Source organism: Cyprinodon variegatus, unplaced genomic scaffold (assembly GCF_000732505.1).
Source record: "Cyprinodon variegatus isolate N-32 unplaced genomic scaffold, C_variegatus-1.0 Scaffold294, whole genome shotgun sequence".
NCBI lineage: Eukaryota > Metazoa > Chordata > Actinopteri > Cyprinodontiformes > Cyprinodontidae > Cyprinodon > Cyprinodon variegatus.
In genome coordinates, this window is record NW_015150747.1 from 846779 (window position 1) to 870269 (window position 23491).

The window sequence follows — 23491 nt, forward strand, 5'->3', positions numbered from 1 at the left end:
TTCTTTTATTGGCCAGTCTCAGATATGGCTTTTTCTTTGCCACTCTGCCCTGAAGCCCAGAATCCCTCAGCCGCCTTTTCACGGTAGATGTTGACACTGGTGTTTTGCAGGTACTATTTAATGAAGTTGCCAGTTGGGGACCTGTGAGGCGTCTGTTTCTCAAACTAGAGACTCTAATGTACTTATCTTCTTGCTCAGTTGTGCAACGCGGCCTCCCACTTCTTTTTCTACTCTGGTCTGTTTGTGCTTTCCTCTGAAGGGAGTAGTACACACAATTGTAGGAAATCTTCGGCTTCTTAGCAATTTCTCGCATGGAATAGCCTTCATTTCTAAGAACAAGAATAGACTGTCGAGTTTCAGATGAAAGGTCTCCTTTTCTGGCCATTTTGAGCGTTTAATTGACCCCACATACAACAACAAACAACAGCGTCATCCAATTAATAAAAAATTTGTACATTGACATTTCAGAATGAATTACTTTGTATTAACTCTTCTTTCTATTTTCTATTGTTAGACATAATGTCGATGGCTAACTCAGTCAATATCTTCAAGCCAGCCCAAGATAGCCAGACTAATGTTATGCTACATACTATACTATTGGATACATCAGCGTATAGATGGATTTTCTAGGTTAGTACATCCACTGACTGTGAACTTACCTGTGGAATATCTTCCCACAGGTGGCAGACTGCTTTTTTTTGCAACCAAATGCTACACAGGTAGGCATTTTAACTACATGTCTCCATGGGAGTGGTAAGTACCAGCATGGTAGACGGTGACTTCACTTTGTTCGGCCTATCAAAAATAAAAAAATAATAGAGATCAGTGGTCTGGACATTAATATCACTGAAAAACAGAATATCCTAAACAATCTTAAAATCTTCTTCCTTTTGATGCTCTTCGATTAAAGGAGGAAACATTGTCGACAGCAGAATTAAATCAAGCGGCTTTGTTATTTCTTCTCCCTTTAGGTTTTGTTGAGATCCAGACCAGAATGCCTCTACTCACCCGTCATCTCTCAGGAGACTTCTTATAATGGCAGCTGATGATGGAAAGACGCTGCATAATTCCCAGATGAGCTTCTTCTTTAACAGAAGTGTGATTTTTATCAGCTATGGAAGAAGAGAAGAACCGTCCGGAAAAGGTGAATCACATCCCGACTGCATTAGCATCTTCAGGCTATGGTACCGACTGTAACAGATAGTTGCTCTGGGTGGATAAATAGACTAAAGGTCAAAACACTGAATTTATTTCATGTCTCCATCTCACAAATCAAATCAGTGGGGAACTAACTCTACAGTTCTGGTCGGTAGTGATCTTGATTGAGAAGACCTTCTCCAGATGTTAGGGTTCATTCAGATATTTCATGGTGTCCTTTAGGCAAAAGAAAAAAAAAAAATATATATATATATATATATATATATATATATATATAAAATCTTCATTTATTTTCTCATATTTGATTGAAATTTGAACAGATCCTAGATTTAACAACTGCGTTGAGAACTGGATTAAAACCTTTTTATTTGGTGTTTTAGAGATTTGTGTAACTTGCTAGAGTGGTGTATCTGTGGCGAGTCTTAGATCTTTTTCTGATGAACTCATCACAGGAGAGAAAAGGTTACCGTTGTCTTGCAACCGCACAGTTGTTCTAATTGGGTAGGTTTACTATAAACTTTTTGATTTTCTTCCCTCCTATCATAAAAGTCATTACACCTTATGCAGCAGCAGAGTGCCAGGAGCAGCCAACTGTCAGATGGGCCTGTTGGTACTGACCTGTTAGACCAGGCTTCATCTGGAAATGTCTGTTTTTGATAAGATTCAGTGGATAAACAGAGAAAGCCTCTAGTGTCAATATCTTTCCTTTTGGTCATGCAATCTATGTTATAAGGAGCTGTAAAAAAAAAAAAAAAAAAAAGTAAGAAAATTTCCTAAGTTTGCAATGCATATAAAAAAAATACCAAGTATTTTTGTAGATAAAAAGAAGAAAAACTGTTTTATGTCGGACTCTTTACTTCACTCAGGGTAAAAACGAAGGAAAACTTGATTTAGCTCTAAGAAAATCAGGATCATGACACCGATTGTAAGGAGTAGGGGTGGATTTAGGACATTTGGGGCCTTAGGCAAAGACAGGCAGGGGGCCCTCTACACTGAGAAGACAACACATAAAACAGACCCATTATACAGAAGTTTTAATAGAATACACCTCCATTATTTGTTCTATGTTCTGTCCTCCCTTCCTGTTGTTTTCCTCTCTATGTTTTGTTCTCAGCTGACTTTTCTTGCTGTCTCAAAAGGAATGAAAGGGTTTTTTTTTTTCCAAGCACTAAGCTCACTTAGCCGATTGCTCCTTCCTGTGTTTCCAAAAAGGCAACGGCAAAAGTAAATAATCCAGTCCTTCTTTTCACTGTAGAAATGTACCTGCTTATCTGCAGAGGTGGAGCCAGAAAATCCTAATAGGGGGGCCCAAAAGAAACAAAAACTCAGGGTCAGTCTACACTGTTTCAACAGGAATGAGCACAACATTCATAATTTCAAATTTTAAAAACAAGAGAAACTATACTTTCCTGCAGCCTTTGCTAACATATAGACATATATATTTAAACATCTATTCTGTGTAAATAAAAGGTACAGTGGAAAAAAATTCTTTCATGTTTGAGTTCTGGGGCGAACACATTTTACATTGTCGTTACCTACTTTTATCAATAATCATTCTGCAAAAAAATGGTATTTAAATCTACTAATATCCACAGTTAAGGAATTTCTAAGTTATTATCAAAGTAGTTATTAATCTATGATTTCACTGAAGACTCCTAGATGACTTGCAGAGGCATAACATTTTATCTGTACTCCAAATAATTCAAAATTTAGGTCTGAAAAGAGCATGAATTCTGTATCGATCAGCTTTAATGTTTGTAAATTTATGTGCATAATTAATCACAGTGTTTCTGTTGCCAAGTTTTTATTAATATATGGAAAAATAAAATTTTCAATAAGTTTTAACATTTAGAGTATTACTACTGCCACCATCTGTATTAGAGGGGAAAAATGGTAGGGGTGGCCAATGATTGGCTAAGGGTGGCCATGGCCACCCCTGGCCCCCCATCTAGCTCCGCCCCTGCTTATCTGTTCTCTATTTTTCATTTGTATGAAACTCAATATTATAAGCGTTCTGATGGCATTTTAGTGAAAGGATTTTTATCAAAAACATAATTAATGTGCACAAATAAGAAATAGTTCTGTTAACCATACATGTAAGCAGAGTTTTATGGGACCCCCAGGAACCTGGGTCCCTAGGCAACTGCCTAGTATTGCCTAAAGGTAAATCCCCTCCTGGTAAGGAGAGAAGTTCCCCTCGTTCTCCTCGTTTAATGAGGAAAACCTCACAAAGGTCACAGAAATAACTGCTTGAGACTTAAGTAGTAATAAATAAAAATTTATGAAAACGAACAAATGAGGTTAGATGTTAATTTTCAAACCGGCTTGAAACAAATTAACTCATGAATTGGATTAATATCAAGTTCCGCCACCTTCAGAATCGCTGCAACCAATTGGTTCCTGTTCCTGTCAATCAGATCTCTGCTCCTCCAAGGAGGTGTTCTGCTCCACTCCTCATCAGCTGCTCCAGATGTCTGCGGTAAGCAGGCTGCCATTTCCAGATGGACTGTTTCAGCTCCTTCCAAAGATGCTCAGTAGGATTGAGATCATGGCTCCTAGAGGCCACTTCAACACAGATCAATGTTTTCCTCTCAGCCATTCTTGGCTCATTATCCTGTTGGAGACCTGCGACTGAGACCAAGCTCTCTGACACTGCAGCACATTTCTCTCTACGATCCCTGATAGTCTGGAGATCTCATTGGATGCTGCAGAGATTCAGATGAAGCAAAGCAGCCCAGAGCATAACACACCCTCCTCCATGTTTAGCAGTAAAGACTTTCTTTTCCTGATCTGCTTCATTTTTCCATCTGTGAACACATAGCTGATGTGTCTTGGCATCTGTGGGGGGTGGGTTTAAGGTTTGTGTGTTAATGCTTGGGAGGGTCGTCCCTCCTCCAGGTTGGTGTTTGTGGCTAGACCTGAGCTACACTGCTGCTCTTCCTTCATTGACGCCCAATCACAGGGCCCCTTTTTTCCTTTAGAGCTCCAGCTGCCCCCTTCCCATCATGGGGGTTCTGGGAATCTCCTCCTGGGTCTGTTCCCCTTGAGCAGGGATCTCAAACTAGTTCCAGAAAGGGCCGTGTGGCTGCAGGTTTTCTTACCAACCAAGCAATAGCACACCAGACTCAATTCATCTCATCAGGTCATCATGTTCAGATTGGACTAACTTGTTGAGATGACTGGCTTGGGTCCTGGATGGGAAGTGAAACGTCTTCAAACTTGGAAACAAGGTCAAGTGGATTGTTTTTTTTTTAGTTTTCTGGAATGACTGGCCTGGATGAATGAGAATCTTCACCAGCATGTCTGCGTCTCCATATGAGTGTGTATCTGGATTTTATGCTCCCCAGCAGTGACAGGTTCCTCTGTCTGCTGGTGCGATGATGGTTCTGATGGTGGCGTTGGGTACTTCAGTGGCTCATTCCTGGTGGCTGCTGGGCCACCTGGCCCTGTGGGGTCCCCTCGGGCCTCAGACCCCTGGGGCTTCCATCCATGTAACCATGGGTTCACTGCAGTGGCCACGTCAGACCTCGGCACTATGGCCTCCAGGGTCAGGTTCTGGGTGCTCGTCTGCCCTTCTCTAGTGGGTGCTGCGAGCTCTATACCTGCCCTCCTTATGTCCCCAAATATTTCCTTTCAAGGTGTTCACATAAACACTTATCCTAAATACTAAGCTGCAGATACATATACCACCTGGATTAACATTGTGTTATCACCATAGGTTCGGACTTCGACACACGATATCTAAGGGATACCCACTGCTCTTTTAATACTTTGCTTTGATGTTCTTTCTGTTCCTCTCGTCTCATAAAGGTGTGGAAGCAGGCTATAGGAGTTACTATAAAATTATTTTTGTTTAATTTTCTGTTTTCATGTACCCTTTCCTTCCTTCTTTCTCCTGCCTTTCCTTCTTGATGCCTGTTTTATTCCATTTTACTCCCCAAATAATGTTTAATACAGTTTAATATAAAAGTAGAACCAGAACCATACACTGCATTCTGCTGGGAAACCATCAGATCAGGAGATTATCGGTGTGATGAGGCATCGCAGATGGAGGAGGAACTTCTCACCTGTTAAATAGGAAAACATTTCCAAACAAAAAGAAAAGTGACCCAGGAACAGTTTTTATAAAAACAACTTTATTTACAAAAACAGACCACTGCCCCGTCCCACAAACCCAAACGTCCAAAGATTTCCCCGTTTCAGTTGGAATGCCGTCTGTGGCTGGGAATTTACCACCCGTGCTGACCTTCAGTGTTTTTCTGAGTTTTTCCAGGAGAACCACAGAGATCCAAACAAACAGGTGGAGGTGAGCCTAAAACATCCACACTATGTTCTCATTAATGCAAAGATCCTCAACGCTTCTGAAAACGACTGAACTGATGAGGAAAGCTGCCGGGGTCTACTGAGTCCGTTTCCCCGTGATGGGGCGGTGTTGGATGTCTGAGGGGGTGAGAACCTGACGTTGCCTTCTCTGGGATGATGTCATCATGTGTGGGAGAAGCAGCACGACATGTTTCCTCACACTTCCTGGAATCTGCCGTGAAGGACGAAGGAAGGAGGATCCTGGCTTCCTGCCGGGAGACTAGAAAGCGTAACGAGTGCGGATGTCCTCCAGCTTCTTGGACACCTCTGGAGGAGTTCGGTCCAACTCCTCGGCTACACTTTTCTGCTTGTGTGGATCCATGCTGTTGAACTGCTCACACAGATCTCCATCGATCACGTTCTACAGGAAAGAGCAGAAAACAGGAAGATTAAAACGTTTCTGGTTCCAAACTACGGCCTTTTCTCAATTCACTAGAACGAGAGTACAGACTTGTGTCCTCGGCAAATATGTTCTGGAGAAGAACACAGGAAAGTGGGAGAATGGGAGCGCACAGCATAAATATGGGTCAGTTGGAACAGAAGCGTACTCAAGACGTCACCACACGCTCTGCTCCTCTGGAGCTGCATTTCATCTCCTGCTATTAATAGTTTCTAGATGATAATAAAATTCTGAATTCTTTCATTTATTGGGGGGGAATAATAATGAACACAATCAGATAAACACAAATCAAATTAACATTTTGCGAAATAAAACAAAACTTGGCATCAGAGCCAGTGGTCCTTCACACACAGCTATGTAGAGAGAGAGCTGCTGCAGACGGGCTAACGTTAGCCCTGCCTACCGTTAGCCTCGCAGGGCAGCTGGTTGCAGCGGCAACAGAAAAGAGAACTTTTAACTTCATACTCTGAGCTCTGTAAGCGCTAACCTGGAAGCTGCTGCTGCCGCAGTGCATGCTGGGACAGCTTTCAATCTCAAGAACGGACAAGTCTGCTCTGATGCATGCTGGGTAATTAGGGAGGGGTGAGAACAACATCCAGGGACTATCCGTTCTCAGTCTGCTGTTCTTGTGAATTTGAACAGTACTAGGGCTGAGGAGGATGATGTTTCACGAGTACACGAGAACGCACAAGTACACATAATAAGAAACGGCCTAGGTCCTTCTGAGCTTGTCTAACATCTGCAGGCAGAAATGGCTGCTTGGATCCATTCAGGTCTGAATCAGAACCTGCAGAACATAAATGTTTCCAACCATTGGGTCTCTGCGTCAGGTCAGCAGAACAAGGACCAGAACCGTGGAGGAAAAATAAAACGAAAAGTTCTGCCTTCGGTTCTGTTTGACCCACTTAAACCCAAAGAAAACTGAATGCTACCATCCAAGGAAAGAAGGAGGGCAGGAAGGAGGTAGGACTCCCAGATAAACCACTAACCTTCACTGGGAAGTAGTAGGACCTGAAGCTGAGGTGATCTCTGCCGCAGAGCGGCGGGAACTCGGAGCGCATGTGCATCTCCAGGTGCTGGAAGAAGTCGTGATCCTGGAGAGAAGAGAAACTTTAACCTGAGAGTCTGAAAAAGTGGAGAAGAACCAGCCCAATTCTGTGTCTGCCTTACCTCGTGCGACGTGAACGGGACCAGGATGCCGATGCCTCCTGACAGCGTGGTGTAGACCAGCGACTCGGAGCCTCCGGGGATCAGCGTGGTCTTCTGCAGCGATAAAATCGTCTCTCCGATGTGGTAGTTCACTACGACCTCAGCCTGGAGACACACAGAGCCCAGCGTTGGAGAATCAGACAGAAACGTTTGGAGGGAATCCAGTTTAACCACGGAGAATCGCAGGCCTTGACGGATTCGTCACCTGCAGCTGTTTGGGGCCCGAAACCCAGATGACATTGAGTGATCCGGCTGCACATTAAGAGGTGTGTCTAAACCGGGGTCACACTCTGCTGGCAGGAAGTTAGGCGAGTTCAACGCCATGCTGCACGGCAGGGAGCAGAAGATAACACAAAGACGGCATTGAGGGGCAGCGAGGCCTCATAATGTGCCCTGATTGGCCGTTACACTGACACCCTGACCAAAGGGAGCAGAGGCGACGCTGAAACAGAGCCTGTGGTGGAGACACAAACGAGCAGAGACCGCAGCCTCTGAACCTCTGGGGGAAACAACAGCAGCTCTGTCTGCTGCCTCCCCGTGATTCTCCGCCAAGCCCTGCGGCGGTGCAACGGGATCGCACTGATGCCTTTTGATCGCAGCAGCCGCAACCAATGCATTAATGAGCAAAAACCACCACAGATCCTCCGTTCCTGCCTCAAAACAACCCAGAAAACTAATGGATCTGGACCAAACAGACCTGAAGACAGGCGGGAATATTTTTTTTACCGGATGGCTCGGCAGAAATCCAGCAGTCTGCGATTAACGGCAGCATCATCTTCACCTGGTTGGTGCATCGCACAACGCCAAGAAAGGACGTCTGCAATGACCTCAGAGGAGCAACGGCCATGGGAGAGGGAGGGGTCAGAGGTCATTCCAAAGTATTTGGAGAGCAGCTTTCTGTAGGAACTGAGATTATTCCCAATTGGAAAACAGGAAAAGCGGATAACCTGACAGACCTATGGAAAGTCAGAGAAGAGACAAAAAATGTCAGACCTTCTCTGACTCAATCTGACCATCAGGACGGACAGAACCAGAAGGAAAATGGCCTCCTGCTCTGGATTGGGGCACCGTTAGAGCCGCAGTGATAATCTGAAGGGAGAAAGCAACATTAGCTGCCAAACTTTTGCTTTTTCTTTCACTATTTTCAAGATAAAATGAGTTAATTTAACCTAAAATAAATCACCAGACAGCAGATGGAGGGAGCAGCAATACAGTCTCATGTTTAGCCTGTCGCTACGTTTACATTATAAAATAAAGAGTCTTTTGCTACTGAAACAGCTGCCATATGTATTAACATTAGTTAATAAACAATCATCTATATAGACGATGTTCTACTTAAACATTTTGATTATTTGTTTTTATTAGTTTGTTGTTGAGGCAGTTCAGTGGAGGTTTTGTGTTTTATTTTGTCGGCTGGGGTCGGAAAACGTAGTTTCTCTTATTTCATATATTATTTATGCTATTTACTCACGATAAAAGTGTTCCCTCACCTGTTTCACCACTTATTGTGAACCAAGGAAGAAAAGTCTCTGAACCTCTACTGCAGCCAGAGTCCCTCCAAAGACGGGAGACATGGCGGAGTCCATCAGAACCCCTAACAGGAGTTCCGGCTGCTAAAGGTGAGGGTTTCCTATGATGAATTATAGGTTCCAGATTTATTACTTAAATAACAGTAAGAGCTTTATTTGGACCGGGTCTCCTCAGCTTTACACAGAACCTGCTTTGTTTTGGACTTTTCTGTGCAGACAGTCGGCCCTTTCATTTGGCTGCAGGTCCTGACCCAAAGTCACTCTGAGTTGTACGGAAATAAATCATCTAGTAAAAGCAGAAGGCGTTCCATCAGATGGCCCGGTGTTCTGTCAGACCAGCAAACCCATAGTAATACGCATACTTCTGTTAGATTTGCATACACTTAACCGTTGTGTGACAATCTGAATGCTTAGCTGCTACATCAGGGTGTGAAGTAGCAAACAAAGAAAGCGAGGCTGTCTGTGTTTAAAGTTTAGTTTTAAATCCTGTTTACCCCAGACTAAAACTTTTATAACATCACACAGAAATAAACTAGCCTACTTGACTTTTAGTATGCTTTCCTGGTAAAGGAAAAGCATAAATAAAGTAGGCTAGTAGACTTCCTTCCACTTATGGTGTCAGACGTATGCAAACGTGACATCCTGCACATGCATATTGACTATGGGTATGCTGGTCCGACAGAACACACTCTAAAGGCTGATTTATACCCGGTCGTCTGCGTAGGTCTCGCAGTGAACGCAAAGACGTCCCCGCCCCCTCGGCAGACACTCTGCTGCACCTCTCCCAATTCGTAGGTGACCGCAGGCAGTGCCGCAGACAGGAGGCCGGCATGTTTTGTTTTTATGACCGCAATTGCGCTAAAAAACTCGTGAAGTTGGACCATTTAGAAGAGTGAGGTGCGCAAGAACGATGGGACCCTTTTTCCACCTGGATCCCAGCTCTTTTTCGCCCTCATGTCCCTCCGTTGTCGGACTAAACTCGCCCCCACTTCCTCTCCGCCATATCTAGACCCGCAGTGTGTAGCGCAGACCACGCTTCAATATTGAGCATAAATCAAAAATGTCTGCGTCGAGCTCACTGCAACAAACTGCTGCGGAGAGTATAACCAGCCCTTTAGAACAGGGTTTCCGCGGGTCATTAAAAATCATTAAATTATTATTTAAATTAAGGCCTTAATTGGTATTAAAATTCATAAAATTTGATAGTTGTGGCATTAAATGGCCTGGGAAAAGAAGCTTGAGGTGGAGAAAAGGCTTGAGAATGGGAAAAATGCAAATTTGAACCAAACTTGGGACATCGCTGCAGCCTGTCCACGGTGAAGATGACGTAGGATTTTGCTGTGTGTGTGTGTGTATATATATATATATAAAATCATGGGTACTTTTTGATGGCATTAAGATTATTTCTAACAGCATTAAATAAGAGTTACTCATTCATGTATAAACCCTTTAGAACAAAAGTGTCAAACTGGTTCCAGAAAGGACCGTGTGGCTGCAGGTTTTCTTTCCAACCAAGCAATAGCACCAGACTCCAGTCATCTCATCAAGTCATCATGTTCAGATTGGACTCACTTGATGAGATGAATGGAGTCTGGTGCTATTGCTTGGTTAGAAAGAAAACCTGCAGCCACACGGCCCTTTGTGGAACCAGTTTGCCACCCCTGCTTTAGGACAGAGACCAACCGTCCGGGCGTTGACCGGCACCCATAAAGCTAGAAATGGACCCGAATGAATCAATGAGACAAAGACAAACACTACGGCCCAGTCTGTGGGTCAGTGGGTCGCAGAGGTCAAACAGAACGGCTCGGCTCCCGTGCTTTAATTAAGCCTCTAAGTGGGTCACATGAACACAGATGTTATCTTTGATTAGAACCCGACCCTGTTCAGGCCCAGACTGCCATCTGATGGACAAATGGGTCCAGAGACAGAGGTTTGTTTACACATCGAGGTTCCTTTCAGAGCGTCAGCCATCGGACTGATTCTGGGTCAGCACTGCTCCGACTGAGAGGTAAGAACAGAGTCACACTGGGTTTCTGTTGCTCCTGTGGCTAGGATAGATTTGAGTGTTTTGGGGTACAAAGCATTGATCGCTGCGAGCACCGACTGTCGGCGTGTCCGACCCGTGGGCCCTGAGCTCAGAACATCTGCGTCAAAGGGGAGCGTTTCATAACTGAGGGCTTATTCATCAGATGTGTTGCTGCTAACTGCTGCTATGATGGATGCAACCATCTTCTGTTGCTAGGTTACGCTGGAAGCAGGTGCTCCATCATCGCAGCATTAGAACATCATTTATAATCTAAACAAAACAAACCAGATGTTCAAGCTTCAGCAGCAGGAGGGCCTGATGGAAACATCACGTCTGAAGCTCAGTAGATCAGCTGCTAGTGATTCCATTAGTCAGGGAGGTTTTACCTTCTGAGATGCTCCGTTCAGGAGACCTCTATCCCACAGCGCCTTGTTTCCTGTGGGGTCTTCATCAACATCATCGCTGGTGTTGGGAGGAAGACGCACCTGGGAAAACAAACCACAGAGTTAGAGACGTGTTTGCCTTCTCATCTCGTTAAAACCCTCAAAGGTCTCCAGATGGTTCTCAGAAGAACTCACAGGAGGATATATGTTCTGTTTGGACTGGGGTTGGATTCGGTGCAACACATGTGTCTGCAGACATCAGGCTTTGAATTACAGTGTGGGAATGTATGGACCGCACAAAGAGATCAGGACAGAAGGAAAGGAAACTGGCTGAGTAATAAAAGCTCCTGCTGCTTCCAGGTAAGGAGACCAAAACAGGAGGAGAGGGAAAAATAAGACTTCTATCCGACAGCCGTGAAGCTCAGAGCGATCTACAGACAGGAGAAGAAGAAAACCAACATGGTCCGCCCCACAGAACCTCTGAAGGGTCGTACTTACGATGCTGATGTTGCCAAACTTGTCAGCAGACGCCATGGTGTCGTAGTCCAGCAGACAGGCCGTGGTCACCCAGCGGGGATATGTGTCGTCGGCGAAGATGATCAGCTGGTTCTCGTTGCGGCGGTAGCGGACCCAGAACAGGCTCTCCTGGACATCAGACACGATGACGCGCTGGCCGATGGTGTAGATGCCCGTCACCAGGTTGGGAACGTGCTGCAGGAAGTTAAACACACAGATGGTTGGTGCTCCAGCTGCAGACCACTCGTACAGTTTTATGTCAACAAAATGCGTCTTGTTTAAATTAGAAGCGCGCTGTGAGCACCCTGAAGGCTCTGCAAGTAGAAAACATCTGCAAAGGTTTAAGCTAAGCGGAGCATCAGCGGGGTGACCCCGGCGGCCTGAGCTGCCTTCACAGCGCCGGGACAGAACCCAGGCTCCGTGTTTGCAGGCCGTCAACACTTCAGACTGATGAGCTACTGCTGCTCCTAAATCTGAGCCACTGAAGGTCACAGAAACGTCAGCCAGGTGATTCAGGGTCAGAGGTCATTCGAGGCTTCTGGAAAAGCTCCCCGTAAATAACTAAGAGCTTCAGCTTGGCTGCTGAAATGGCCCCACCCTCACACTAGGATTTACAAACACAACAGACATCCTGCTGCTGCCCTTATATGGCTTGTAGCCTGGACTTTGACTAGGCCACTCTGACTCCGCTTTATGCTGGATCCACTCAGTGGGGGCCTCACTAGTGGACTGAGAAACGTTTAGTTGTCTTTTAACTACAGCTGAACGACTGAAAGTCGCAATTTTATTTTGGTTTTTCTTTGCACCAACGCAAAGTTTACAGATATTTCTCCTCCAGGCGTTTAGTTATCTAAGACTTAGAGTTTATTTTGTCATTTTGAAAACACAAGTGTAAACAAAAAGAAATTTCGTTCAGTTCAGCTCTCTAGACTATTTACTTTTTTAAAGTGCAGCCTTAATAAAGGTAAGCAGCAGTGAAAAAAACTGATGAAAAAAATTGAAATGAGTTATCAAACCTTGCTTACTCATAGTCCATTGTTGCAGGACTTTATTGCAATCTGTGTGTGAAAAAATGTTTACTTCCAGTTGTAAGCATGGGTCTACAGCTAGCTGCAGCTTTCTTTACGCATCTTTGCGACGACAAAGCAACGTTTTACCGCCACCTGAAGGCTTGGACAGAAAAGTCAGTGTCTTTGTGTTTTGGTGAATTGCGATTATATTGAAAATGCCCAGAAATTATCGAGCCCTGCTTGTAACCAAAGTGCTACAATGTTCACGGTTCAGCCAGCTGCTTGGCAGACTTTCTCCCTAGCTGTCCCACACCATGACTCCACCACCACTGTGTCTGAGCATCAGTATGAGCAATGCTGTAAGGAACACTTCTCTCCTCTCCTCTTGCTAAATGTGAGGCGGGTCTTTGGATGAGTAGCCGTTAGGAATTGGGATCTTCCTGCCATGGAGGCCGTCTCTGCCCATTGTGCCCTTTATTTTTATTATTGTTAATACAATGATTAATGTTATTGCAATTACACCATCTACATCACTACTTTGACACCGTGTTGCTGCCCTATTTCAACAGTTTGTTCCTTCCTTGTTCGTGTCGTTCATTTTGACATCAATCAACCTGTAATTCTTAATAGTAATAATATAACTTTATTTACTTCATATTGGAGTAATTTATCTCTGCATTTTAACCCATCCCTTTGGGGAGCAGTTGGCTGCCATTGTGCGGCACCCGGGGAGCAGTGGGGGGTTAAGTGTGTTGCTCAGGAAGCCAGAGTGGAGGCTGTGAGGATTGAACTGCGTACTTCTTGTAAATTCTTCCATCGTCTCATGATTGATGGACGGAATCAGAACCACATTAACAAAGCAAAACTGAATTTTAGGAAGTTAAAATCTCATTTATTTCAACTGATTTTTCTCTTATCTCACAAAATGCTCCAGATGGATTTAGTTTCTCAGCATCCATAGTTTGTAAATGTGAACAAAGAACAGCTATAACTGTTAGAGGCGGAGTTTTTTCCCCTTTGAGGTGAAAGAGGTTTCTCTGAGCTGAACTGGGTAGAAAAGAGGGAGCCTCAAACAGAGCGGTCCAGTAATCTGCTCCAGAACCGGCTGCGGTTTGACGCTCGCTCATAACGACGACCTTCTTACCTTGTTCTCACACTTTCGCAGCAGCTTCTTTTTGCCAAGGTCGTAGATTCTCAGCAGTTTTCCGACTCCGACCAGGATGCGTCCCTGGAAAGGCGCGATGGCCAATGGCACGTCCTCGACCGGAGTCTGCAGGCAGGACAGGCAGAACAGGGTTAAACATGGCCTTTGTTTCAAACCAGCGCGTTTTTAGAGGGAGACTGATGAGTTTATAGTGCACAGCAGAGAGGTAAACATATCAAAACTCGGGATACGACGCTGCTAACCAGTTAGCAACATAGTGCTAGTAGGTTTCCAATGGGAAATTTCATTGGGACCAAGTAGCACTAAATTGGTGACTTAGAAACGACACTGTCAAGGAATGCTATGGACAGAGGAAACATGACAGAGGAGGAGAGTTTAGTGTCGGAGGATGTAGATGAATCTCCATCGTAATACACTTTATTTTGCGGAGGAAGGCGGGGACGAAGATGTTATGGAAAAGGACGTGAACACAAGAACGGAATTCAGTGGTAAAGTAAATGATGTTTTCAACCGTTGCGTATATTAGCTGCGACATATGAATCAAGATGCTATGACCGAAAAAATGATTGACAGATGACTGTTGATATTTAGGTGTTCATGCTGACTTATAACTAACTAGGCTGTATAAGATAAAGAAAACAGATTAAACAAAAAACAGATTTTAAGACAGGAGTTTTATTTTTTTTTTTATAGAAATTTTCTAGCCTGGTAAACTAGACTAAATGGGAGATGAAAGGTGTAATTTAGTCTGGCCCCGATGAATGAAACTTTGGAAATCGTTTTTTTAATTACGCATTAAATCAGTAAATGGACCATATAGTGACGCTTTAATGTATAATATTCTCGGCCCTAAAATGATCTTAAAACGTACTTTTATTGAACAACAGCAAGAGAAAGAGAACTTTTAACTTTCAATGTAGCGCTCCATTGAAAGCAGCTGCTGCCGCAGTGCATGCTAATGACGTCGTCACGCCCTCAAAACCCCGCCCGCTTTGCATCCAGACATTCAAAACACATATTTGCGTTGTGATTGGCTGCCAGATTTAGGGCCTGGGCCATTGATCAAGGCTAGACAGCTCACAGGCAAAAACGATTTTGGCCGCAGGCGGGTGGGGCTAGTTTACTAGGCTAGAACTTTTCTACATTTTGGGACAATAAAGACTACATCTTTAAGCCAGAATGATTTGAAATTTAAATGACCTCCCTATGAGTTTAAAGGAACAATACCTTCAAATGTGTCTTTTAACTCTGCATTTATTTAGACTTGAAGCAGCCTCTGATTCTGTTGGAAAATATGAGTTTTTAATATTTAAAATATCAAAACTTTAACACCGAGTTAGTATTTAGAGCTGAAATTATTCAAGTTTCACTGATCAGACTGATATTAATGCATCCCTGATTTGTCTCTATCCTGGTTGGAGTTTGGCTCCAGACCGGCACACCGTTTCATCTAATCACTTATTCCTGCTCAGTTTTCTGGATAAAAAGTCCAAACTGGATTAGATGATGGAATAAGCTAGAGAGTTCTAATCCGGGAAATGGTTGGGAAATTCCTGGAGCAGCTGACTCAGCTTGGAAACGCAGCGACTCATTAGTCATTCCCACTGTTATCCAGCATCAGGTGACCAACCACTGATTCACCCGGTTCCTCCTCCCTGGTGGAGGTTCTGGGGGAAAGCCCAGGATGCTGCGGGCGTCTCAGTCACCATTAGAACTCATAAGGGAATAATTTTCCGTTTCTTTATCTTTAACACATCATTCCATCTTTCCCACATGTAGATCTAACTGAGACGAGTGGAGTGACGAAAGGCTGGAGGTAAGCGGGTCAAACATCAAATAAACGGACCGATCTCCAGAGGATCTGTCAGCACAGGCAGAGGAAATAAGCCCAGATGGAAGCTGAGCATTTTTCCAGTTATCAAACCCACCTTGTGCACAAACTCCAGCTTCTCTCCTTCATCGTTGAGCCGATACGTGTAGATGAAACCTCCGCCGACTGACCTGGGGTTGAGGATCATGTCCCTGGCCACTCCCACCAAGACGTACCAATCATCTCCAGTGTTGGGAAAACGGCAGACCGCCACACTGGGATGTTTGAAACAGATTAGAAGGGAACCAGTGAGGTCGAGTCGGTGAAGAGTCAAGACGGAAAGTTTTCCCATCATTCTCACCTGAAGGCAGCTTCGTTCTGCTCCAGCTGCACCTGGTCCAGAGTGGAACCCTGGATGGGATTGATCAGCCGCACCAGCGACGCCCACTGTCCCGCGCCGGCTTTGGGTGAACCAAAAATGGCCTCTGGGAGATTCTCGTTGAGGAACCCCGCAGCCATCTCGGCAGCCAACTCTCGCTCATCCTCGCCGGCCGCCTCCACCATCTCCTGCAGGGGAACCAGAAGGTTACCGCGGTCCTACAGTCAACACACACTTCTCCAAAGTTCCACTTCTGAGTTTAAGCACTCTGTTAACACCTAGCAGGAAATGCTAACAGCAGTTTAAGGGTTTCTGGTCAGTTATTGGAAGCCTTTAATGCGGGATCAATCTCAGCGCCTCAGCCTGCAGGAAGAAAACCCTCCGAACCAGAGTCAGTAAGACAGCGAAGAAGGATGAGACAGAGATGAACAGCAGGTAACCCAGAGACTACAAAGATAAAACAGCAGTTAATTCAAATAAATAACCTTAATTACCAGGTTTTAATTTCTGTTCTTTTTTTCTAGTCCTTTGGATTCTCTGGGCACAGAGAAGCTGTGATGGAAACAGTGAAATATTGAACTCAGAGGAGGATGCTGCAGACATCCAGTGTTAAAGTAACTGTTGATTACTTTACGGAAGGAAGGAATGGACTGAAGCTTCGTTTATCGTCACGCAGATTATAATACAGAGGTCTTATTTTTGGTTGAAATGGATTATGGGTCGTTAAAGCTCTGAGATGAATGAGTCTCTTTCACTTCAACCTTCGGGCTGCAGCTGTGAGGCTGAGATCTCAGCACACGCTGCCATTACATGAGTCACTGAGGGACAGCGTCTGGAGAACAACTGTTTGTTTTGTCCTAAACAATTAACTGGAGCCACCAGAGAAAGAGGTTTGCAGCCTCCTCCTCATCGGAGGCAGCAGCAGCTGACGGGCCACTCTGACTGCCTTCACAGCGCCGAGACAGAACCCAGGCTCCGAGACTGCCTGAGGTTTTACATGTCTAAGTTTAGAGATGATGACCAACGCCGAGAGCCTCACAGACGCGTCTAAACCCTGAGTGGGAACATGGAGGACCCTGCTGATGATTCGCATTAATCAACAGCCACGTGTTCACTGGAGATCAGGTGGATCAGTGCAGACCTGAGAGAGTGAAAAGGATTTGGAGTGAAGGGTTGTTGGAACGTCAGCCCAGCCGTAAAAAACCCAGCTAAAGCCGGGCGTACACTGTACGATGTTTTCAATCGCTGCACGCAGCTACAGCTCACACTGTACGACGAAACCACAGGGTTTAGAAGTTCACGGAGAGAGAAACGCGCTCCCTTGGCAATTTGTGCAATTTTGAGCTAAAAGCCCTAATATCAAAAGGTGACGACGTATTTGGATAAAGAGCAAATATGGCTACTACCGTCTTTCAATTTTACAGAAAGAACTCCATTTTACTCGCCCCCCCCGCAATGCTTCTGGGTTTTCCTCTGAGAGGAAGAAGAGGAATCCTTGTTTGAACACTGAGGCCATTTGCCCTAAAACCACCTTATGAAAGCCGACTGAACTTCGAACATGTTTAATTTTCTCCCGACCTAACGATTCTTGATCAGGTGGTCATGAGAGATTGATCGCCCTCCTGTGCACTACACGGTGCACGATCAGGCTGAAAGTCGGCCCGACTGAAAAATTCTTGCATGACTGAAGAATCGCCCTGAATAGGGGGAAAAAAAAAAAGAAAATTGTGTACAGTGAGATCCCGGCTTAACCAACCGTGGAAGAAAACCAGCAGCAGAGAAAATGAACACATCGACGGACAGAACGATTGAACTATAAGCTACGTGTCTGAGGAGAAGGCAGAACTCAGTTTCTTTTACAGAAATACTAAAAAAAACAGGAAAGTAGAGAATCAGCAACTCTATAAGAAATAAGCTGACTTCTATGAAACAGATTCTGTCAGGATCCACTGAATGATATCAGGACTGATTACGAAGGTTCATCAGTGATCATCGTCTATCAGACACTGTTCAGGGCCGGTAGCCGCCGCTAATCGCAGCCTTCCCCGCTGAGACTTTATTTGAAAAAACATTAATCTAAAAGTAATGGACAGATTAATCCATTAATAATCAGATAGCAAAAGGTTGCCTAAAGGAGACTTTTTGCTAAATTAAACCAGGTGAAACTAAAACCTTTCAACTTAAGGAGTTCTAGATAGAGCATATTGACAGACGAAAAAGAGGTTTATGTTAAATGCAAAATGTTTATATATTTTATTACAATTTTGGGATAATTGCTGCTGTAAGCGGGTTGCTCTGTCAGCAGTTTCAGAGTCTCTATGCTCCAGTTAACAATTAATCAATTACTACATTAGTTGACGATTACCTAAATAATGATTTATGACAATAAATCCAACTAATTGTTTCAGGCCTAATGGATACCATCAGTGATAAAGGAAGACGGCAAAGGGAGAAAGACATGAAGACATGCAACTGCTGTGTTCTCCAGTTCAGCCCATAATCCTAAAAAAATATTTTTTTGTGATAAAAATTGCTCACTAAAAAGTGCTGAAGGATAATGAGATCAAGAACAGCAAGATTCCTTCTGCAGATACCCGAGGAGTGACATTAATTTTAGGGAATCAGATTAATGCTTCAAAGGGGTTTTCTACTGACCCTCCCTGCAGACAGCCGGGGAATAACAGAGAGGCTGCTGGGAGATCTTATCGGACCGACTGGCTCTGCCTGAACAGAGCCGCCTGTGGATCCACATCCAAGCACTCTGATCCCATTAAAACCACTCCAGATCTAATTTAAACTTGATTCACTTGAGCTTCTCACAGTAGCACAAGGATCTAAAATGACTTACAGGCATTTACGCTCCAAAAGATCATTTCAACGAGTTATTCTAAACTAAAACGCAATAAAATTTTCTTCCATGTAACAAAATAAAACCGTAAACATGAAATTATAAACCAGAGTCATGGCAGATGATGGGCCTAAAGCCAAGAAGCAGTAGGCTAGGCAACGTTAAGCTAATCCGAGGGTGAGAATGCGAGTCAGCTCCGGGTTTCCCCCCAGATGACTGACTGCCAGCTCAGGGTGAGTTTATGACAACCTGTTCCACTTCTGGAGGAAAAAAAAACATCTCTAAGTAGGATGTGTGAAGAGCTCTAAGCGCCTGAACGCTTGACCTGCAGCACAACATTCAAGGAAAGCAGGTGAGTTCCTCCGTACCTCAGCCATCTGCTGCTTCCTCTGAGCTTTGGTGGTCTCTGTGTAGGCGTTGTGGTCGGTCTCTATCAGAATCAGGTTGTTGGTTTCTGGGTGGATCACAAACTTCCTGGGCGTGTACTGCAGAGGGAAAGCCACCTGGTTGAAGACGGCTCCCAGTTTCTCCAACGCCAGGATTCTGCAGAAAGAACGACAGAGACGGATCAGCTGAGCTGGATTTAAGGAGAAGCAGCAGTTCATTCAGTGATGGAAATGATTTCACATTTCCCTTCTTATTCAAATCCAGGAATCAATAAAATAAAAACAATCTTTAAATTTGAATCAGAGGAAAAATTTATTGATTCAGATAATTATTAAACTCAAAAACGAACTAATCAATTTAATTATTGCTGACAACTGATAAAACTGCAATCAAAGAAGATTAAAACCCAAAGTTTATCAAATGTGTTTCTTGTCAGCCTAACTGTGGCTAGAATGCCGAACATTTGTGCATATTCCTTTCAAACTACAGCCGCCCACATACTCCCAGCAGACTGAATGAAAGCGATGTCTAACTACACTGCGGGATGGAAGGAAATAATGCTCCTATGAAGGCGTTCAGCCTGGGATGCTTCAGCTAAGCGGTCTGCTGCAGGGATCATACCGTAGGGTGTTGGTGGAGATGGCCACTATGCCTTCGGGACACTGCTCTGAGGCGAAGCCAGAGGCGTACTCCAGCGTCTCGTAGGAGAGCGGAGTAAGATGGAAGCGGGACTGATACGAGTAGCTGAGCCACGATCGGCTGGACATGGCCAGCACCTGTCAGGGGGAGCAACAGTTTTAGGACAATATAAAAAATATATATATATATATTTGATGTTTTATAAACATGGCGGATAAATCAAGGGGACATACGGCCTCCTGTCCCTGCATCCGGACCCTGAACAGCTTAACCGGTCGCGACCCCAGGTACCGAGTTCTGGTGTCGGACAGGTCGCCGGTTACCGGGTCCAGGACTGTCCTCAGCAGCACACCGTTCTACAGAGAGAAGAGAGGACATATTTAATCACATGATAAATGCTCATCAGGTTTAAAATCAAAGCAAACATGTCAGCTGACAAATCTCTTCTTCTATGGTAGCTAAAGGAGCTAAATAATTAGTTGTGTAGGCGGCATCACCATGGAGATTAGAAACTGGAAAACAGTGAAGCTGTTTCAGTACCATAGCAACCATTGATCCCGTCGCTCATCCTGCATTACTCAGCAGCTTTAGCTTTGCTTTCAGGTTTAAATCTAAATGGATTAGAATTAATTGAACCGAATCTGTTGGAACAGGAAGGGTTAAACTAAGCTAACTCTTCACAATAAGAGTCTCTCTTTAGTAAAACATGACCCTTGTAATTCGCTGGATGTTCCTCTCAGCAGCCTCCATTTCTTTGGCTTTTTTCGCAGATGCAAACAAATGATGGAGGATACCTGCAGGCCAATGTTGAGGTAGAGGAAGCCGACGGTGCCTTTCTCTCCGATTTCATCCTGTTTCTCAACACCTCCCATCTCGACGATGCACAGACTCTCGGGCTGAGCAGGAAGGGCCTGCATGCTCAGCGGCTGCAGGCAGTCCTGAGGTGGCAGAGGGTCAAAGGTTAAGACAAAAAGACGTAGCTGTATGTAATCTGATCATTTATTTACATGAGCAGTCAGCCTGCTGCTTCCAGCAGGAATTGAAAGCTGAACTCAACCTTGTCTACTTCAGTCACATCCTGAAGTTCTGGATGGATCCAGGTGATGGCTGCAGTAAACATCTGCATGGTTTTGTACTTCAATTATCCATTGAAATTTGTTTCCACTTTCTACAAACGGCCCTAAAAGCCCAACTGACTGATAAAAACTCGGTTTTGTGGTTTGGGCTTAAAAAAATGCAGCTGGACTGAAATAAAGGCCTCTGCTGATCCCTGCAGTTCTGCTCTGGGTTGGCTGCCGTCTTTCTAATCATCCTTCCAGGCAGGGAAGCTCTACGCTTTATAAACCTGTTCCTTTTGGGAAGGGCGGCGCCGTTAACGCAGATAAACAACCTACTGCTGGACTGAGAAGACAGAGAAACACACTTTATCCAGCAGGAGATTCAAGCCCAACATTTCTGAGGTCATCCTGATGTTTGTACAACATGAAAAGACTCTCTGGCTGCATGATGAGATACTTGAGCTTTCCTCTCCAAAACATCCATAACACGCTGAGCCTGAGATGATTAAGGTCACACCTCAACAAACTGAGCATTAATCTGCTTTACACCTTCCTAGATTCACGGGACGATCACAGGATAAGATTATCTAAGCCGTTTCTGTCCGTACCGAAGGGTCCAGGGAGATGATTCGGACCGTGTTGTCCACCAGTCCCACAGCCAGGAAGCGGGAACGCTGCTCTCCAGGCGGTACGTTGGCCAGACTCATGCACACCACATCTGCAGACATCTCCTTCCGCTCCGTGTACTCGTTCAGCTGGCCCGACTGCAGAGAGACACAGATTCCATTAAACCCACTGAGTGTGGGTTCGGCACACCGAGCCGTTCGGATAGATCCAGAGCTGCTAGAAGGAGACGAGTCCGTTTCTAAACAGCAGGAACAACATCCCACTGTTTGAAAGATAATCTAGAAGCACAGCGTTATGGAGGTGGGATTCGCTGCAGAGATGCTAACCTTGGTTGATCCCAAATCGGGGTGGAAAAGCACTAAATAAATCTATACCTAAACAAAAACAAGCATTTTATTGAAAACAAAAAACAACTGAGGAGCAACTGTAATGGTCACTGTTTTTCAGGGACAAGCCTTCTATGTGATTAGGAAAGATATTAATCTTTAGATTCATGAATTGTAGATTTTTATAAACCATTTAGAAAATGTTATTAATATTTAATAATTCTTATTGAAAGTTGGATTTAAAGTTTGAAAAGGCTTTTCAAACTGGATATCTAATTGAATAATTAAAATGTCTGTTTATCTTTTCCAGTTTGTTGAAAGAGCTGCAGGAAAAACCAGCAAAAACATGAATGAGTATGAAGCCATAAACGCAAATTGGAAACAAATCAATTAAACATCCTAAGTGATGAGAAACAACCCGTTCTTGTAATTCATAACGTTTCATCAGTGTGTTACAGTATTTAGCCAGAAGCTTGTGGTGTTTTAACACAATCACTCATCTATGCTGATAAAGCACCCTGCTTCTACTTTTAAGTACTACAACATTGGAGTAACATTGCTAACCCAGACAGTCTGCTTTATGAAAGCTCACAGCCAAGTCGGTCCTGGTACCGATCGCAGGTTTGAACCCACTGTGGACGTCTGTTAGCAGACAGGCTAATTCTAAACAGAACCTGTCAGTAGAACCGACTCTAAAACCAGGAAAAAAAAAGTATCAGAATGAAAACCAAATGCTGTAATGGATCCATGAACCCAAAGCCTTTCTTTCATTTTCTCACCGGGTCCATCTCGAAGTAGACGAGCTCCCCTCCGGTCAGGGCGATGACCACCTGCCGCTGGTTCACGGCGCAGCGGACGATGGTTTTTTTGCCAGGAGTCTTCCACTCGTTCACGCGCTTGTCTGCGCGGATGTGACGAATGCCGTCCGGGTAAACCTGGACGAGGCAGGAAACGGGAAAACATGAAACATGAAGGCTGCAAAGGAGAGCAACAACTGCTGGCTAATACGCTCCATGTGTGAATTTTGCTTATGTAACTTTTGGACAGTCTCAGGGCAGCAGATGCTCCCGCTGAACCAAATGACATCACCCAAAAGGCTAAAGGTTACAGATGAGAAAGGAATGAAAGAAAAACTAAGAACAACCGACAGATTAGCATTATTAACCAAAGTCATCGTCGTCAAAGTGTTTTCTAATCTGCTTCGGCCGTCTGAGCAGACAGCAGAAACATCTGTTTTTATTACAGACGAAAGGTTAAAAGTCAACATCAGTGCATCCAGAAAGTCATCGTGTTTCACAGACGGCGCGTGTCCAACCGACACTGACCTGCACCAGGGCGTCTTCCCCCAGCAGAGAGCAGGAAAGGGTGGGCGTCGTTCCCAGAAACCCAGAGTCTGTGACTTCCTCCACCGTCTCTCCGATGGACAGAACCAGCGTAGCGTTGACGAAAGACACGATGATGTAGGCATCAAACTCGTCTGAGGATCAGAAGAAATCCGACGCGTTAAAGATCATTCTGTGACAGCCACTAGAGGTCGCTGTTTGGGCAGAGGGTTGACTGTTACTAACGGATGAAATTTAAACTTTGCTTTTATTAAAGTCTGGTCATGTTCAGATTTCAAACTTCTGAAAGGACTTGAAACATAAAATTATTCAATTC

General features: G+C 44.4%; 1 protein-coding gene across 2 annotated transcripts in view; it reads right to left on the reverse strand.

Moving 5' to 3' along the window:
- Positions 1-5274: 5274 nt before the first annotated feature.
- The window catches only part of sf3b3 (splicing factor 3b subunit 3), a 31838-nt gene continuing 13621 nt past the window's right edge, over positions 5275-23491 (reverse strand). For both annotated transcript variants that reach the window (XM_015383798.1, XM_015383799.1), the window contains exons 13-27: positions 23158-23309; positions 22612-22767; positions 21488-21643; positions 20616-20759; positions 20055-20177; positions 19804-19958; positions 19164-19338; positions 15930-16135; positions 15687-15843; positions 13738-13863; positions 11566-11778; positions 11071-11169; positions 7091-7234; positions 6910-7014; positions 5275-5881 (exon numbers count right to left, since the gene is read on the reverse strand). In XM_015383798.1, the coding sequence (XP_015239284.1) occupies positions 5741-5881; positions 6910-7014; positions 7091-7234; positions 11071-11169; positions 11566-11778; positions 13738-13863; positions 15687-15843; positions 15930-16135; positions 19164-19338; positions 19804-19958; positions 20055-20177; positions 20616-20759; positions 21488-21643; positions 22612-22767; positions 23158-23309 (2252 nt within the window). In that variant the 3' untranslated portion in view covers positions 5275-5740. The remainder of the gene's footprint in view (positions 5882-6909; positions 7015-7090; positions 7235-11070; positions 11170-11565; positions 11779-13737; positions 13864-15686; positions 15844-15929; positions 16136-19163; positions 19339-19803; positions 19959-20054; positions 20178-20615; positions 20760-21487; positions 21644-22611; positions 22768-23157; positions 23310-23491) is intronic.